General features: G+C 40.3%; 1 protein-coding gene across 5 annotated transcripts in view; it reads right to left on the bottom strand.

Annotated features, from left to right (window-relative positions):
• Arnt2 (aryl hydrocarbon receptor nuclear translocator 2) overlaps positions 1 to 20,457 on the bottom strand; it is a 178,356-nt gene that overhangs the window by 55,031 nt on the left and 102,868 nt on the right. For all 5 annotated transcript variants that reach the window (XR_007107127.1, XM_047540658.1, XM_047540656.1 and 2 more), the window contains exons 7-8: positions 18,368 to 18,433; positions 17,941 to 18,026 (exon numbers count right to left, since the gene is read on the bottom strand). Coding sequence is in view for 4 of the 5 variants with exons in the window: in XM_047540658.1 (XP_047396614.1) it covers positions 17,941 to 18,026; positions 18,368 to 18,433 (152 nt within the window). In the remaining variant the exon portion in view is untranslated. The remainder of the gene's footprint in view (positions 1 to 17,940; positions 18,027 to 18,367; positions 18,434 to 20,457) is intronic.

Here is a 20,457-nt window from a genome sequence, read left to right as displayed (position 1 = left end):
AATATCCTATTTCCAAATAAGGTCACACTTTGAAGTCCGGGAGGTTGGAATGTTCAACCGTGAATATTTGGAGGGACACAATTCAATTCCTAAGAGTGAATACTTTGTTTAGTGCCTTTTTCTCCACCAGGTCAGGAGTGACACAAACAAGTACATGAACTGAGAGCATCCTTCTGGGACCCATGACAGACAATGCCATAATTGTGGATATTTTCCAAATAGTTATAGAAGCAAATCCCAATCAGATCATCAAAATGAATCATGAACTAAAACCTATTTGCCATTTTAAAAACTTAGTGTTTTTCTGGAAATCCATATGCAACAGAATGAAACTAAACCCCTATCTCTCACCACGCACAAAAATCAACTCACAATGGATCAAGGACCTTGAAATAAGACCAGAGACTCTGCATCTTATAGAAGAGAAAGTAGGTCCAAATCTTCAACTTGTTGGCTTAGGATCAGACTTCCTTAACAGGACACCCATAGCACAAGAAATAAAAGCAAGAATCAATAACTGGGATAGATTCAAACTAAAAAGCTTTCTCTCAGCAAAGGAAACTATCAGCAATGCGAAGAAAGAGCCTACAGAGTGGGAGAAAATCTTTGCCACTCATACTTCAGATAGAGCACTAATTTCCAGAATATATAAAGAACTCAAAAAACCCTACACCAAGAATACAAATAACCCAATAAACAAACGGGCTAAGGATATGAACAGATACTTCACAGAAGAAGATCTACAAGCAATCAACAAACATATGAAAAAATGTTCACCATCTTTAGTAATAAGAGAAATGCAAATCAAAACTACACTAAGATTCCATCTCACCCCAATTAGAATGGCGATTATCAAGAATACAAGCAACAACAGGTGTTGGAGAGGATGTGGGGAAAAAGGTACACTCATACATTGCTGGTGGGGCTGCAAATTAGTGCAGCCACTCTGGAAAGCAGTGTGGAGATTCCTTAGAAAACTTGGAATGGACCCACCATTTGACCCAGCTATCCCACTCCTTGGCCTATACCCAAAGGACTTAAAATCAGCATACTACAGAGATACAGCCACATCAATGTACATAGCTGCTTAATTCACAATAGTCAGACTGTGGAACCAACCTAAATGTCCTTCAATTGATGAATGGATAAAGAAACTGTGGTATACATATATATACAATGGAATATCACTCAGCCATAAAGAACGATAAAATTATGGCATTTGCAGGCAAATGGATGAAATTGGAGAATATCATGCTAAGTGAGATAAGCCAATCTCAAAAACCCAAAAGACGAATGATCTCACTGATAAGTGGATGATGACACATAATGGGGGGTGGGAGGGGGGCAAGAATGGAGGAAGGAGGGACTGTATAGAGGGAAAAGAGGGGTGGGGGGAAGGAAAAAATAACAGAATGAATCAAACATCATTACCCTATGTAAATGTATGATTATGCAAATGGTATGCTGTTACTCCATGTATAAACAGAAACAACATGTATCCCATTTGTTTACAATAAAAATTAATTAAAAAAAAAAACTAAACCACACTAAAAAAAAAAAAAAAAACTTAGTGTTTTAATGTAAAGTTATATGAATTCTTTCAATACTAGTGATTAGATAACAATTTTAAATAATGACATTGGTAAATCTGGGAACTTTCCAGGGAGGCATTTCAGGGTCTGGAGCTGGGAGATGTGAAGAGGAATTTTAACACCAAACATCCCTAGGTTCTGCTATGTTCTAAGCTCTGTGCTCAGGAGTTTAAATAATATGGTCCTACTCTCTTGGAGAACCAGTAAGCAGGGGAGACAAACAAATGCAAACTAACAGGCTGGGTGAGGTGGCACATGCCTGTAATTCCAACTACTAGGGAGGCTGAGGAAGGATGCCACAAATTTGAGGCCAGCCTGGAAACTTAGGGAGACCCTGTCTCAAAATAAAAAGTACTGGGAATGTGGTTCAGGTGTACTGCAAAACAAAATAAACAAAACCAAAAGCAAACAAGAGCCAAAAAAATCCCCAAACTAAAGTATAAAATGACAAAGTCCACATAAACCAATTGTTTGGGAAGTCTTTGATAGGATACTGGTCAAAGTATGGAGTAGGATTTATCAGAATCAGGCCTTGTATATTTGGTGAGATCAGCAGAGACAGGGAAAAGCTTCCATGGCTGTGGATGGCATTTAGGAGAAAGAAGGAGAGTACTGTGCACTGACAGGTCTGAAGAAGGAGAGTACTGTGCACATGGTACCATCCTGATGTCTCCAGCTGAAGGCTCTGAGCACCCCTGTAGTCAGGGCAGAGGCTCCACATTAACCACCTCTCCTGAAAGATACAAGACTGCAAAAGCACCACATGCATTTGTCAATCACTGTTTATCAATCTCAGCTGAGCAGAGTATATACTTGCTGGAGCCCCAATAGATGCCCCACAGGCCTCTCCCTAAAGCCTGGGCACTGCTCTCTCAGAAGAGGTTGCTCATCCCGATACAACTCAGTCTGTTCTGCTCCTTGCTGGCTGCCTGGCTGTCTAAGCTGTGAAGGATGAGAAATAGCAAATGCAAAGAAATAAGAAGTGTCAGCCACCAGCAGGGGGTAGAGCAGAGAATTCTTCCAAAGTATAAAAAGAAGCTGAAAAAGAAACAACAAACAGTCCCATCAAAGCTCTATATACTCAGAGAAGCCTTGAGGTCATCTTTGAATTAAGAGCTCTTTGAGTTTGTAATGAGAAAAGCGCGTACTGAGTCTTTTATTTAAGCAGACAAAACATTCTCTGTGATGCAAAACAGCACAAATAAAAGATAAATGTCAGTTTGGAAGAAAATATTTGTAACACAGTGATCGAAAGGCTAATATTCATAATGTTATGAAGATCTTCTAGAAGGAAATAAGAAGGCAGAAATCACAAGTAAGAAAATAAGCACAGGAAATTCACAGGAAATACAATGAATGTGCCCAGGAGGGGTGCTCGATTTCACCAGTAAAGAAAATCTAATTTAAATATGTCAACTTCTCCCCTACTTTCACTCCACATATCAGACTGATACAATTTACAAAATGAGGAAAACATCTAGAGTGGTAGAAGGGTGGAAAATTAGGACATTCTTGTCTTGCTTTGAGGAATAATTTGATGGTAGCTACTACAACTTAAATTTAGCATCCTTATACCACTTTTGAGATTATCTTTCATAAATACCAACATTTGTGAACACTCGCGTGGTGACTATATCAGCTGCAATATTTTTGGTAAGAGTTCAAACTAAAGACAGCTTTCATGTTTCTCAGCTGGAGAATGAATGAATTGGTGGAATAATATGCAGCTGTCTAAAAGAATGAAGTAGAACTATACATACTGGTTTGGAAATTATGATATCCATGATAAACTAAAAAGAAACTCGACTGTGTAGTAACAGCCTACATGAGCTCCATTTTAAAAAATAATAGAAAAGGCTCTATGATGAAAAGCACCGGGGGGCTGTCAACTGGTTCTTGAGGGCAGGACCAGGGTTGGAAGCAAAGCTATTGCTTTTTGGTTTTATAACCTTCAAAAAACTTTTAAAGTGGGTCAACAGGTTAATTTTTATTTCGCAAGGTTTTCTATAGTTTCCAGATTTCATTAATGAGCAGGGGATGTTCTTCTAATAGTTAAAAAAAAAAAAAAAGATAGAAAATAAAAGAAGGTCTGTATGTAATACTTTGGTGCCCCAAAAGGCAGATTTTTGCATACTTGGAAAATTTTCCTACCTTACCACTCATTCTTCAACATCAGAAACACAAGCATGGTATGCTGAAATTTGGACTTTAGAACCCTGCACCTGATTAGCAGGTAGAGGGGTAATATGCCTGAAGATGGTGGAGGGTTCACCCAAACATCTGCCAGAGATGCAGAGTTCCTTTTCCAAACACACTGCCACCAAGTCATGAAATCAACTGGCATCTTCTTAGGCCTAGAAGGGAGGTTGCAAATGAGCATTCTGTCTAAACTTGGACTTGGAAGGTACAGCACTATTTCCAATAAATAGAAAACTGTAAACACAGCATTGGCTACAGGGCTGTAACAACAGACACACTGAGGTGTAGCGGGGGTATCAAAGGGACGGAATGAGGGCACAGTGCTTTAAGCCTGTCTTCCCATTGGTAAAGAGAGAAGTGGGACCTGAGGCCTCCTTGGCCCCTGCTCACGACTCTGAGTCTGGTTATCTTCATGAACAGGAGTCAGGAGATTTCATTGGGAACAACAGTGGGCCATTTCCTAAGAGACGCAAAAGAGCAAGCACCCTCTCATCTTTCCCTGACTTAACTGCCTTGAACAGTCTTTTCTCATTACAAATAACTCAGTGTTGTTTGCCCATCCTATGGCCACTTTCATTTTGCCAAAGCACAGCCTTGATGATATTTGAACTTGTTTTGTAAAATTTGAAAGGCTTCCCATTGGTTGGTAATTTCACCACTATTCATTCCATTTGTGAAAAAGATTCCAGTGACTACTTCCCTACAAGCACATCTCAGGATCTGTTTTGGTGATCAGCTTATCCACTAAGAAGCTTGATGGTGAGGAGGGGATATATGACAGGAAGGCAAATATTTTTGCTAGAAGAACAAAATGACTTTCTTCTACAGGTTGGCTAAAAGCATCTTCCTGTCTCCCCAGCATACTGACTACCCGTGAGGTCCATGTGGAAAGTGACCTGCAGCCTAAGCACTTGAAACAAAACAGGTGTTTGCATCTATTGGAGAGACTTGTCCAGAGCTCTGCACTATAGCTCTGGGGTTGCTTCTCTATACAAAAAGGCACGAATCTTTATGTTAGAAATGATGGTGACAAGATTCTCTCTAGATGTCAGAGGCCTAGGCTGTCACTACAGAGGACTCACAATGAACATACTCAGTGGCAAGACTGGCTCCAGAAAAAAATTCTTTAAAGGGAAATGGTCACTGCCTGGCACCAACTTTAACACAAGACAAATCTATGGGGACAGTATGGCTTAGTGATTATTAAGTGCTCCAACTCTGGGGTGACTAGAGTTGTTCTGACTCAGAAGTCCTGATTCTACCAGATACCAATGGCAAAAGCCTCCAGTCCCTTAAAGTTTCAGGAAATGATAATGGTAGCAGTTATTATCTGTGAAATGGGTATAACTGCAGTCCCCATTCTATAGTGCTGCTGTGGGCATTCTATGAGGAAACATGTAAGAAGTGTTTAGCACAGTGCCTGGCCCCTGAGGCCCAATACATCCCAGTCTTGTTAGCACAGTGATGTGACCATGTTGTATTTGGCACTGGACAGGAATCATGGAGTGGCCGAGCTAGCTCCCTGTGTGGCTCAGCACAGCCTGGTGTGGTCCATGGTCAAGGGCAGGGAGTATTGTGCAGCTGAGAATCAGAACCTTTGGGGCTTTAGGTTTAGGTCTGTAAGACTGGAGGGACTGAGATAATACCAAGGTTCTCCTTGGCTCTGACATTCTGTGGGTTCAGACACCAGGTATGTATCTGATATTCTGCTATAGACCAGGGATTAAGAAGTGAATAAGAGTTGCTACCTACTCTCAAGGAGTTCACCAGCTGGTGGGGGAAACGGAGACCCAGAGTATTATGATGCCACATGATTAGTAGTATAACAGAGAAAAGAACACCACTTCCAGGAGGGGCTCACAGCCAAGGCTGGAAGCCAGGGTCAAGGAAGAGTGTCAGGAGGGAGTGCTTCCTGCCAGGAGCTGCAACACTTATCAAATTGGTTTTTAATATGAACAGGATAATTCCAGTTATCTTAGCAGGTTTTTGATGATTCCTGATCGGCTGCACAAGCTCATTTTGCTACATTAAATTATCTTCTTCTTGGATAGACTCTTCCTTCATGTCAGGTCAAAATAAATCCTGACTAATATAAACACCACAAATGAAATGTAACTGGAAACTGCTGTTTGGAATGAAACACAGCCCTGGCCAGAAATGCTTCTTCATTTCTTACCAGGGATTGCATTAACCCTGTGCAAACATTTGAAAAGTTGGACTGTTTGTCAGTAACACTAGGCCGAGGCTGTCCTGGGACTTTCACCTTCACATGTGAATTAAGTCATTTTTGCATTTCACAAAACACAGGGGGAAGAAAGCAACCATTTCCTGGCTGCAAGCAATTCAGGGCACTTGTTCACAGCACACTTCCAAAGGGTTCCCTGAGGAACATTAGTAAGTTTCAGGGGAAAAAAAAAAAAAAAGTTACTTTGGCAAAACACATTTGGGAAACATAGTTTAAACAAAGATAAAAGGTTTCATCACTGTAGGTTCTCAGAGAATATAACAAGAAACTTTGGAGTACAATTTGCTAGCAGGGGAACAGAGGGCAAAGTTTCCAACTGTATTAGCCATGGAATCCTTTTGATCTTGTAAGGTATTTTGAAAAATGCTGATCTGCAGGTATTTTGTATATCAGGGATCCTGACTGGTGACCCTACAAAATGGATCCCCATTTTGCAAAGCAAAGCTTTGAAGTACAACTGGTGTTTTGTAACTACTGTTCCTGTGAAGTCACAGGCAAGTGCAAACTTGGATTTCTCACCTCCCAAAGAAGCAGCATGGTGGCAGAGGTCCATGCTTCCTATGGGGCTGCTTGTGACTGTAGCCACCTTCCCACATCACCCCATCCCACCTTCTTGTACAGATAAATGAGTCTTTGCTCAAGAGATAGTAAAACTGCACCAAAGTCAAGCATTTATCTTCTTGCCCTTGCAGGGCCCAGAGACCTTTCTCAAACTCAAAGGATCAATGATGGAACCATTCTTGACTCTAAACAGAGGATAACCACATATGGACATCTCTAAGATGAGCCACTTAGAAAAAATAGGGAGCATGTGAAAAAGAGGAGACTGAGTTAAGGAATCAGAGAAAATGCTCCCCCTAGAAAAGAAGATACTCTTTATAAAAAGAAGGGAGGAAAAATGTCTAAATTCAATTGCTCAATGTGACTCAAGAGGACATGGTGTTTAATGAAGGCAAGGACTGAGTTCAGCAAGGACTGAGTTCAGATGAAGAGCACAATGGCCACATTCTTAGAAAAATTAAACAGTAACCATGAATAGAAGACTTGGACTGAGAAATTCCCCAACATTTTGGAATAAAAGGAAAAGGAAATTAACATGAGGAACAAAAATACAAGTGGCAGCAAGAGCAGATTCAGGAAATGGGTGTGGAACTTCTTGGCATGAAGAGAGTGGCCAAGAAGCAGCAGTACCTCTGAAAACTGGAGACAGTTTTCCCCACAGGGAGACACCAGAGTATGTAAACCAAAGTGGCCTGCTGCAGTAAAATGAAAAAAAATGACCTGTATGAGATGTACCTGAGAGAAAAATCTCGAATTCCAAGGATATGAACAACAACAACAAAAGAAAACAATCTATAAGTGTTATGGTGGAAAAAAGAAAAACTAGAGAAGAACAACAGAAGCGCATCTCAGATGTCTTTAAAATGCTGTCAGTTGAAGATGACAGGGCAGTATCTCTAGAGCTCAGAGGGAGAAACTGTGACTCAAGAGTTCTCCACACCCCTGTGTGAGGGCAACGGGAAGACATCCCATACCTCTAAGGAGTCATGCGTGTGGCACCTGCTCACTGTTCTTGAAGAAAATTATTGAGTCATCCTGCCACTGAAAATGGACTAAAATAATGGAGGTAGCATAGAACAGATATAACGGGTGGACCAAGAAGCTGAGTGGTATCTGACTGATCATAGGTAACAGAGTTATGGAATTTACTGCAGAGTGGCAAATCTGTTTCCCAAAACACAGAAAATAGACATCAGAAGACAGATGAAAAAGGCAACAATGACCAAATACCTAAAATCTAAATTCTGAATTTAAAGTCCCAGATGATTTCACACTAAAGAGGAGGTGATCAAGTATAATGCTTAAGCACCCTGACTCTGGAGTCAGATTTCCTGGGTTTGAACCCCAGCTTCCCCACCCACCAGCTGTGGTCCTTGTCTGTGGCCCTTATCCCCGTCATCTCACATGCCCCTGCCATCTCATAGTACCTCTGAGGTAATGACAGAAACACTGGTCCTCACTGTCCCCTGTGCCGTTGAGCCCCCTTCTTCAATCCAACTGGCAGAATAATCTTTAAAAAACTTCAGTGACTTTCTGTGACTCTCCACAGAATGTACTGAAGGATCCAAACTCCCAGGCTTAGTGCACAAGGCCTCAGCCCCAGGATCTGATCCGATCCCCTGCCAGCTACAGGGAATTGTAAGTAGCTCTGAGCATAACATCTCTCTCTCACCTAGAGGAAGCACAGTATGATAGTTAGGGCGTGAAGGAGGTCTGGCCTGACAACACAGCCCTATTACTTGCTAGATTTGTGTGCTAGATGCATCTACCCTGTGGAAAGGAGATAATAATAACAGTGGCTGCACCTGATCAGGGTTGTTGTGAAAATTAAATAGCATAGTCCATGATGAGTTTTCACTGAGCCTGGCACATAGTGGGCACTTTCTAATGAAAACTGATCATTATGATGTCTCCCTTGTCCTGACCCCTATTATTTCCCATGCCTGCAATGTGTGTCAACTAGCAAAAATTCCTAACTTTTCCTTTGTGTTTATGTTTTGGCTCAATAGAACTCTGATTCCTTAAGTCAACATTGCCTGCCAGGTTTTCAGTAAGGCTTGGCTGCAGTGTGCAATATGGAGAAGCTTGCCTTGACACTCTCCAGGAGATGACCTCCTGCCTGTTATGACCACTGACCTGTGGCCTTGCACTGACCTGAAAGCCAGTCTGTCTCTTCCATTGCACTGTGAGTTCCACAAGGGCAAAAACCACATCAGCCTCACCTCAAGATCCCAGGACTTGCAAGTACCTTCTCTGTGGCAGGAGCTCAAAGAACATTTACAGAAAGAGAAGGAAGAGTAACTTTGCCAGCCTAAGAATGAGAAAGCCAAGGCTATGCCATCTTTCTTTCACCATCTCAGGCCAAGGTCATGGCTTTGATGTCTGGAGAGGTCCTGAGCAGAAGACCTGGTGTTTATACCACAGGAGGGCTCAGGGCTGGAAAGAGCTGGGTTCTAGGTATCACCCTGTGACTTGGTGGCCTCAATACAGACAAGAAGCTTTTAGAGATTTTCAAGTGGTGGAAAAACAACACAGTATTCAATGACCAAGCTGTAAGGAGTGCAAGTCTGTTATGGATGAGTTCGTGGCAGGGTTGAATTACTGGGCATGGTGACAGCACTGGCCTTACCACAACAGATTCTAGCCAAGCACCAACATGACCTCAGGCCTCTGGCATGCTGTGGCCAAGGCTTACTGAAAGTCTAGCAGCAAAGGGAAGAAAAGCAAAGTTTCACCAGTGAGAAAGCACACTAGGCGCCAATAACAAAATCCTTCCAGACCTGGAGGATCCCAGGGAGGTCATCAGCTCAGGGTTAGGCTCTTTCCTGTGGGCAGACTTTGGCTCTCCTGTGCAGACACACCCCAGTTAATTGGACATTCTTCATAATTGTTTATATGAAGGACCAAGCAGACCAGTGATGGTGACTGGAGAAGGATGCTTCTGTTTTACAGATGACTCTAGGCCAAAGCTGAATGTCTGCAAAACTGCAAGGTGCTAGGTGGGACAATGGGGTGGAGGTGAGTTACATCTTCAGACTTGCATTGTCCTTTGGATTCTGACACATCCCCTAAAATGTAAACTGCAACCTGTTATGGGTGATTTAAAAAAAAAAATTGGTGCATGATAGTTTTACATAAAAATGGGATTCATTGTGATATGTATGTAGTGATTTCTGACAAATTCAACAACTGAAGAACTGGACAAGGGAACTACTGTCTCTGATACACTCCTTTTCCTTTAATTGCACCCAAATATTTAAAATGAAAACTATACAGTATAAACTGATGTGAAGCTGAGAGGATACTGTGTAGCAGAAAAGGCTTTGGAACATATCAGAATTCACTGTGACATTTATCTTTGACATGGAGTCAGCAGGGAGGAAGAAGAACCACAAATGCACAGATAACCTGTACAGACCTAAGCAAATGTGTTCCTGTGGGCTGTCAAAGGACCTGTCCTTTAGCCCCTGTTAGCAACATAAAATTTACCTCTGATGCTTACCTTTATAGATTTTTCAAGGTCAGATTTAGATATTTACAGTGACTCTGATTGGCTGCCATAAATCTTCATACTTCCTTACTAGGACTCTTGAACTTCCCAATCAAGTCATTGTTTATAATTAAGGAGCCCGAGCTTATGAGCAAGATGTGGCAGCCTTGTAAATTTACAAGGCATCATTCAGTCGTAAAGTGAGTTGCATGCTGCTCCAATGCTCCAATTCCATGACCTTAGAGTAGGGTGAGAATGCTATGACTTCATTTCAACCCCCTCATCTAAGTCAGATGACTGTCTCTACTCATCCTAAAAGATTTCTGGGAAAGTGCATTCTATAAACTCTGGATTCTATAAAACATCCTTCTATGTTGACTATTTCTTTTGTCTAGGCAGGCATTCCTCTCTCCTTCAATACTTTTGTTCCTTCTGTCCATCTGTTTATCCATCCATCCAGTCTTCATGAATATGAACTGTGTGTCAGTTCTGAACTATGTACTGGGGTGAGAAGATGAACACAGCATGTTCCTGGGTCTTGAGGGATCTCAACAATAAGCATGGAATTGTGTTACATGATTTAAGAAGGTAGTTTTCAATCAAGAAGCAGGATATTAATGGTCACAGAAAAAGACAGTGCCTACTAAGTATCCTGTAGGCATGCCATAGTCACTGTGCATGGAGATAGTCTTATTTTCTATCTTCACAGAAATCTCTTCAGAGAAATGTGACCAAATAAAAGTAAAAACAAAGTTAAATACAAAACAAACAAAAAAGGCACAACTTCTAAATTCAGTGTAAACCACTCAGTCCAATTGTCCGGATTGTCCCTTTAGAAAATTTAGATTGATTTCTTAAAAATATGACTTTACTTGATTTTTAAAGTTATGTAAACATTTTGAAAAAGCAGAAATGAATGGAAAAGCAAGAAAAAAATCTAACAATCTACAGAAGCAACAGCGATTAATATACTGTTTTTAATGCATAGATTTACTCACCTATAATCTAAAAATAAAACTGGGGTGTTAAAAACTACTTTTTAATACTTTGCTTTGCTTTTAAATATCCTCTGGAGGCACGCCTGCTAATAGTTGCCCAGTATTCTATCATATAGATGTTCCATATAATTTTTGACTAACTCTCTCTCTTTGGAATTGGAGGTTTTCACAGATGATGCTTAGACATAATACATACACAGATCTGATTAATGACTTAGAATATGTTCCTAGCAGTGTACTCCTTGCATCTTAAGGAATGTATATTTTAAGGCATTTAATTACTGCTGCCAAATTAGTCTACTGAAGATTTGTACTAATTAATAGTCCAACTAGGGGTACATAAAAGTACCCATTTTCCTGAATCTTACCAACATTTTATCTTTTATAATTTTTGTCATTTGATGGGAAAGGGGACAGCATCAAATTGTTTTAAATTGCAGTTCTTATTAACAGTAAGATTGAATATCTTCTCACATGCTTAGTGTGTCTGTATATACATTATGAACATCCTGTTTGTACCCTTTACTCATTTGTCCCTATTGAGTTATAATCTGCCTTCCAATTACTTTCCCCTTTTGGTCCAAATTGTGCCTTCTGGAACTATTCTAAGAGAGATCAACTCCTCCTTCATATGACACCCCCTCAAATATTTAAAGACAGAAATCATGTCTCACTTTCTCCAACCTAAACACCCACCCTGGCTGGCTCCATCAACCATTTCTCATGTGGCAGGTTTCAAGGGCAACTGTGGAAGATTTAAGGCATAGTAAGCCCTCCTGCCCTGTGACTGCCATCACTAGCAGTCATGGCCATGTGCCACTCCTGGGGAGCTTGTCCTGAGCCAGCTTTGTATACTTTGGACGCAGCCATCTGTCTGCGCTCCTGGCCTCAGTCTCCTTTCTCCCCCTTATCCACAAGGACACTGAGAGTGAATTTACCATGATCAGGGCATTTCTCATGTGAGGTAACAAGAGTGAAGCTCAAATAAAGCAGTTAAGAAAGAGAGCACTTGGAGGTCAGAAGCAGGAAGAGGACTTTGCTTGGTATAATGAGAATAATGAACTAATTCAAATGAAGAAATCTTCATTAAGAATGAGATGGTCACCTTGGTATGGGTCCCAAGAAGCAGAATTTGGCAGAACTGACCAGCACTATTATGAGCTTCCTCCAGGTGGCTTCTTCTGACCACAGACTCTAGCCACACTCTCCTGGAGTCTCCTGTGGTCACACATGGGCCTCCATGCCTGCCTGAATGCTCCCTGGAGCACTGTGCCCTGTAGCCCATAGAGCCTTGTTCAACAACTGTCATTCATGGGTCCATCACATGTACTTGGAGAACTGAACTGCTGGGAATCTCCCTTCAAGACCCACATCCATTTGCTCCTATTTTCCTCTCACCAAACAACTTCCTAATACAAATCTGGTGTCTTTAGTACTTCAAAACCTGACAGATCCCCTGGATATTGCACAGGAGCATCCATATCACTTACACAGAGACCCCCATGCCATTATTGGATTGTAGCTGGTTAATAGCTCAGCTTCTGAGAATTATTTCAAACTCCCTGGGTCTGATCAGTTCTACAGCAGCTTCCAGACCATGACTGGATCTATAAAGCTGAGGTCCAGGCTCTTGTGAGTTTCCTGTTCTTGAGTCTAGCTGAGGATTTTGGCAAACAACAGCCTAATAATCTTGTGTCTTACAGTTGCTATGATCTAAATATGTCTTTGAAAAGTTCATGTGTTGGAAACACAAGTCCCCAGATTCCTATATTATGTTTCCTATAGCTGGAGGTGGGGCCATTGGAACATAATTAGAATTGGATGAGGTCATAAGAGTGCCCCCATGATGGGAGCAGTGGCTTCATAACAAGAGAAACTCAAGCGCACATACTCTCACCATGTGATGTTGTCTTCCAGGTTATGATGCAGTAAGAATGCCCTCACCAGATGTGACCCCTTGAACTTGAACTTTCTAGTCTCTGGAACTGTGAGAAATAAATTTCATTTCTTTATAAATTATCTAGTTTGTGGTATTTATTATAGCAACATAAAACAGACTAAAACAATGATTCATGTGGCAGGGGTAGGGGTAGGGGTAGGGACCCACCCAATTTCTGCCACCTCTCCTTCCTACCTGACCTAAGGGGAGGGATGAGAAGGACACACTTGTGAATGTCCTGGCCCTAGGACAGAAGTCCACTAAAAGAGGGAGGTTTAATCATTAGTTTACAGAACAATTAGAACACACCAACAGAGCTCTTCTAAAACCGTGGTTTATAGATGAGAAGCTGAGAGGCATAGACTCTATTTAAGAAGAAGCTCTTCAGGAAACCCAAAGGGAGTAGGGGAGAAAAAAAAATGTGAGAGAAATTTACAGCTTCTAGCATCAACAGCTATAACAAACATTAAAAACAGTCCAACTGTTAGCAGGATTAATGTAAGACCTTACACGAAAGGCCCATTTACCTTAGTTCTTATTACCTGATATATTATGTCTGGTTTGAAACAAAGAATCAGAAGTCACATTAAAAGGTAGGGAAGATCAGTCTGAAGGGATGAAGGAAGCACAGAACTAGACTTGGATGTGACACAGATTTTGAAATAACCAGCTGGGAAATTTAAAATAACCATGATTAGTAAATTAAGAACTCTAATGGGGAAAGTAGACAATATGCAAGAACAAATGGATAATGTAAGCAGAGAGATGGAGATTCTAAGAAGGAATGAAGAGAAAATACTGGAAATTAAAAACACTACAATGGGAATGTAGAACAACTTTGATAGATCCATCAGTAGCCCAAATGTGGCCAAGGGCGGAAAACATCATTGAACTTGAAAATATATCATTTTGAGATTATCCAAACTAAAATACCAATAGGAAAAGAAAAAAAAAAAAAAAAAGGAATGAAGGAAGGAAGGAATGAAGGAATATCTGAAACCTGTGGTACAATTACAAAAGGTATAACATATGTGCAATTTGAAAATTCAAAGGAGAAGAAAGAGAAAAGGCAGAATAAATATTTGAAGAAATAATGTCCACAAATTTCCCCAAATTAATGACAGACACCAAAGCACAGAACCAGGAAGCTGAGGGAACACCAAGAAGCATAAAAAGAATTCTACACTCAGGTATATCATAGTCAACTGCAGAAAACCAAACATAAGGAGAAAATCTTGAAACAACCAGAAAAAAAAAAAAAAAAAAAAAACCTCACGCTACTAATAGGAGAACAAGGATAAAAATTATGTTTACTTCTCATAAGAAACTTGCAAACAGAAGTAGAGTGAAATATTTAAAATGTTGAAAGTCATTGCCAACATAGAATTTTATGTATCCAGTAAAATTACCCATCAAATGCTAAGAAGAAATAAAGACTTTCTACGAAGAACAAAAACAGAGATTGTTTTTTAACAGTAGACCTGCCCTTCAAGAAATATTAAAATAAATTGTTCAGCTAGGCATTGTGGTCCATGTTTGTAATTCCAGTGACTTGAGAAGCTGAGGCAAGAAGACTGCAATTTCGAAGCCAGTCTCAGAAACTTAGTGAGGCCTTCAGCAACTTGGGAGGACTCTGTCTCAAAATAAAAAAAAAATAAAAAGGGCTAGGGATGTGGCTCAGTGGTCAAATGTCCCTGGGTTAAACTAAATAGCTTCTTCACAGCAGAGGCAATAATCAAGAATGTGAAGAGAGAGACTACAGAAAGAGAGGAAATCTTTGCCACCTGCACTTCAGATAGAGCATTAATCTCCAGGGTATATAAATAACTAAAAAAAAAAAAAATTAATGCCAAAAAACAAATAACTCAATCAATAAATGGGCAAAGGAAGTAAACAGGCACTTCACAGAAGAGGAAATACAATCAGTCAACAACTATGTGAAAAAATGTTCAACATCTCTAGTAATTAGAGAAATACAAATTAAAACTTCACTGAGATTTCATCTCATCCAGTCAGAATGATAATTATCAAGAATATAAGTAACAATAAATGTTGTCAAGGATGTAGTGAAAAAGGTACACTTATATATTGCTGGTGGGACTGAAAACTGGTGCAACCACTATGGAAAGCAGCATGGAGATTCCTCAGAAAACTTGGACACAATTTGGCCCAGTTATCCCACTCTTTGGTATGCACTCAAAGAACTTAAAATCAGCATAATATAAAGACATTGCCACAAAATGTTTATAGCAGCTCAATTCACATAGGTCAACTCTGGAACCAAACTAGGTACCCTTCAACAGATGAATGGATAAAGAAAATGTGGTATATATACACAAAGAAATATTACTCTGTCATAAAGAGAAATGAAATTATGGCATTTGCCAGTAAATGGATGGAACTGGAGACTATCATGCTGAGTGAAATAAACCAATCCCAAAAAAAACCAAAGGCCAAATACTCTCTCTGATATGTGGATGCTAATTCACAATAAGCAGGAAGTGAGGAAGAATAAAAATACATTGGATTAGACAAAGGGGAATGAAGGGAAGGAAGGGGGAATGGGAATAGGAAAGTTAGTGGAATGAATCGGAGATTACTTTCCCATGTTCATATATGAATACCTGACCAATGTAATTGCACATCATGTAAAACCAGAAGAATGGAAAGTTGTATCCCATATATGCATAATATGTCAAAATATATTCTACTGTCATGCATAAAAAAAGAACAAATAAAATTTAAAAATCTCCAGTACCAATCAATCGATCAATCAATACTTCAGGAAGAAGGAAATTACGTAGGTCAGAGATTCAGGTCTACATAAAGAAGGGAAGAAGGGCACTGATGAGGAATAAATGAAAGTAAAATAAAATCTTTCATTTTTATTATTCTTAACTGAGTTAACAGATCTCTGTTCAAAGGAATAATAGTAACAATGTCTTGTGAGATGATAAAGAGAAGTGAAGGGGATGGGAAGGGGGGATGCTCTGTTAGTAGGTGTCTGGGCTACCATGAATCATATATTATTCAAATATGGATTTATATTAATTATAAGTGTATATTTCAAAGTTGGGACAAATAATGAAAACATTTTGAAAGCTAATATAACATGCTAAGAGGAAAGAAAATCAAATACAAAATGCTCTAAGAAAAGGCAGGAAAAGAGAGGGAAAAAAACCAAAGAGCAATTGTAATGAATAGGAAACATGGCGACTATTAATAAAACTATATAAATAATCATGTTGAATGTGATGGTCTAAATACACTAATCAAAAGGCAGATTGTCAGAGTGTATAAAAAAGTTAGATCAAACTAGATGCTGTTTATAAGAAACCCACTTCAAATATAAAGACATACTCAGGTTAACACTAATCAAAAGAAAGCTGGAGAAACTAAGTTGATTTCAGGCAAAGTAGAATTGAGAATGAGGAAAAGTACAGTGATGTAGAAGGGAATAAAAAGGGAAAATTCTCCAAGAAGACATAACAACCCTTAGTATATGTGCACCAAAACACAGAACATCAAAATATGTGAAGCAAAGTAGAACTACAAGGAGAAATAAGTAAATACACTATCATAATTGGAGACTTCAACACTCTTTCAGTAATTGAAGAATCAAGCAGGCAAAAAAATCAATATGAATATAGTGGCCCATAACAGCACTATTAATCAACTTGATGCAATTGACATTTAGAAAATAATCCATCCAACAATTGCAGAATACACATTGGTCTCAAGCTAACATGAAACATTCACTGAAATATAATGTATACTGTAATATACATTATAAATGGCTTGACATTGTATACACTCTTGTTTAAGAACAATTATTGGGCTGGGTATATTGTTCAGTAGTAGAGTGTTTGTTTTGCAAGCATAAGAGTCTTGGTTTGATCCCAGCATCCCACCACCATATACAGTTTATCAAGATACAATTCATATACCATAAAATTTACCATCTTAAAGTGTACAATTCAGTAGTTTTTAGTATATTTACAGAGTTATGCAACCCTCTACTATCTAATTTTAGAACACTTCTGTAACTCCTCAAAAAACTACTGTACCCTTTCACAGTCATTTCCTGTCTTTTCTCCCTGCTGCACCTGGAAACCAAACTACTTTCTAGCTTGACTGATTTGGCTGTTCTGGACATTTTTATATAAATGAGATCATATAACATGTGACCTTTTGTGTCTGGATACTTTCACTTAGCATGATATTTTCAAAAGTTCCTTAATAGACAATTTATCAGTACTTCACTGCTTTCCATAACTGTTTGGTATTCCATTGTAGAGACGGATCACATTTTATTTATCCACTTATCTGTTGGCACACATTCAAATTCTTTCATTTTTTTACCATCATGAATGATGCTGCTATGAACACTCATGTATACATTTCTTTGAAGACATAAGGTCTTCATTTCTTTTAAACTGATATCTAGGAGTGAGACTGCTGTTTACCATTTTGAGGAACTGCCAGACTCTTTTTCCAAGTGGTTGTACTATTTTACATTCCCATCAGCAATGTAAGAGGGTTCCAGTTGCTCCACATCCTCACCAATACTTGTTATTATGTTTTACTTTAATCATCCAAATGAGTACAAGAGGTAATCATTGGGTTTTGATTTGCACTTTTCTGATGACTTGGATTTCAAATTGTCACTCTGACTTTACAGAAGGCTGTGGGAACAGCACCTAGAAATGAATTGCTAAGGCTCTGATGACTTCTATAGAATGAGCTCTTTTTGGAAACCTCTGTTTCAGGTACAGGGCTTTTTCCAATGATAAATATCATTAAGTTCTAACTACAAAGAAGAATACGATTGTTCTTCTCTTCCTCTAAGAATATATTCCTCATAGGATACCAGAGACCCACAGAAAGACCTGGATTGCATTTGCAGCTGAGCTCACCTGCTGGTGGCCAAGCTTTGATGTATCCTGTGCAGTGGACCACTGCATACTGGGCTTCTCCTTCTTTTACAGGGCCAAGACCATTCCTAAAGAAAGAACACTTGTGAAATTATTTTTATTACATGTGAGTGAGGCAAGATGTCAATAACCACTTTGACATCTAAGCTACTGGGTTCCCTTGTCTGTCTTTATGACATTGAATCTCAACTTCCCACCATTCTCTTTTCCCTCCTTCTATATGGTATGACCAGTTCCAAATAAATTCTACCAATTCCCACTTCTCATGTCAGCCACTGCATCTGATGTATGGGTCTCTTGGTCCTTTCTGTACTCAGGTCTCTCTTCAAGCTGCGCTACTCCTCAGCTTAGGGTATTGAAACTATCTGCCAGCACAACCTCAAAATATATATCAGAAAGGGATACTGACCTGAACCTTTTCCTCATGGTGGTTATTCTGTTAAGAGGAAGGTGGTCCAAAGGAGCATTTCCACACCTAAGATTTGATAAATGTGTTAGAATAAGTAAAGATCCACATACATTTTTAAAACATATAGTGCTGGTGTCGAGTATGTGGTTCTCAAGTGATGCTTACACATTTACTCAGATGAGACCTGTGACCAATTTCCTTCCAAAGTGGAGAAGCAGGCTACCATGCCTTTGAATTTTTGATTGCCATCAGAGGAAGGAGAGTGTGGCTCACTTTGCAATATACATGGAAAGAGTTTCAGGGCCCAGTCCAGAGCTGGAGAGGTGTAGAAAAACTAGGAGAACCCTGGCCATGCTAAGTTCCACAAGATCACTTCGGTGGCTTCCAGGAAATGAGAGAAGTGGGTGATGACAGTAGCATTGTCTCTTTAGCCCTGAGCAGACACAGCAACTGGAAACAGATGTTGCCAGTTGATGAACAGTAGCATCTTCTCAGGCTTTAGTATCACAGCTGTAGAAACTCTCCCTCCTCTCCTGCAATGTTCTGGCTCTAATACACAGCTTGAAGTCTCCTGAGGCAGGGGTGAGTGAAAGCAAGAGGCCAACAGGTATAGAATCAGGTCTTTCTGTGGGTCTCTGCCTGGGAGTCAGAAGATGTGAGGCATCACATTGCCTACTCTGATAGGCCCTTTCCTGCCTCCGTTCTCCATGATCCTCTCAATATCTGGGCACTAAACATCCAAGGCCTGGACTCTGGCCAGGCTCTGACCACTGCTTGGCATTCTTACTTGCTACATGCACTTCCACTTCCCAACTACATGACAAGTAACATCCTGATGTCTTAATTTTCAACATAGCAAAGATGAGAGTCCAATTATACTCTGAGGCCTTGGACAGCTGCCAGCACTAATGTGGCCTTCAGAGCAGGATCAATCCGTGACACTACTACCCAGGGATGCCGGCATAGCCCTCTGCCCTTTACTGGTAGACTTTGCCCGTGTCTTGCTGAAATTAAGTTGTTTTATTTGGGGAAGGAAGTTATGCTTTCAGAAACAGCAGTGTGACTGACCTCTCAGGTCCATCCAAGCAGTGTGGGCCTGGCACTTCAAAAAGCAGCCCAAAGGCATGCCAGGGCAGGCAGGTGACTGCATGAATCTGGTTGGTAGGGTAGTGATAATCGCATTACAGGCTACTAAGAGAAATGGCATACCATACTCTACCTGTGTGTGGTAGCATAGGACTGAAATCTCAGCCACTAAGAGGCTGAGGAAGATGGATCACAAGTTTGAGGCCAGCCTCAGCAACTTGGTGAAACCCTCAGCAACTTAGCAAGATCCTATCTCAAAATAAAAAATAAAAAGGGTTAGGGATGTAGCTCAGTGGTAAAGTGCCCCTGGGTTCAATCCCCAGTATAAAAAGGGAAACTATTTAATTATTTTAGAGTATCTATTGTGTGGAACTTCACAGTACCCATCAAATGTACAAGTGGCAAGTCACAAATTCCAGCAGCAAAGAATTGGGTAAGAATGACATTAGTGAGGGTTCCATGGTGCCAGGCCTGAGAACTAGAATATCCCCAGGGTCAGGCAGCTTGGTGGGGAGGATGGGTGCTCAGATAGATGGCTAACCCAGGATGGGTATAGAATCAGGCAGTCTTATTAGGAGAGGTGCTGAGGGAGAGCCTGCTCAAGAGATCATGTACCAGGGATGACAGGGCAGATGTCTGCTCTGGAGGAGGCAGCCAAGATCAGCCTCACTTACCTGCCTGCAGCTCTAGCTCCTGCTGTTCCTCCTTCTAATATTCAGGATTCATCAGCAGAATTTGGCAGTCTTCCTCCTAGAAACTTTCTTGGCCCTGTCTTGTCCCCAGCCTGCCTAGATGCCGCCAGTCTCCTTTGTGGGCTCTTCTTTACCTCCCTGGTGTAGGAGTGCATAGGAACAGTCCTCTGATCTCCTGTCAACACTCACTTTCCAGGTGACCTCATGCCATCTCATTCTTGTGGCTTCAAATTTTGTTCCCCAAATCCCCAAGCCCGTATCTTCAGCTCCTCCCTTGTTTTCCAGAATTACATGTTCAACTGCCTAGTCATC

The sequence above is a fragment of the Sciurus carolinensis genome, chromosome 2 (genome assembly GCF_902686445.1).
Source record: "Sciurus carolinensis chromosome 2, mSciCar1.2, whole genome shotgun sequence".
In the NCBI taxonomy this organism is placed as follows: Eukaryota; Metazoa; Chordata; class Mammalia; order Rodentia; family Sciuridae; genus Sciurus; species Sciurus carolinensis.
This window is presented reverse-complemented; position numbering and strand designations above follow the sequence as displayed.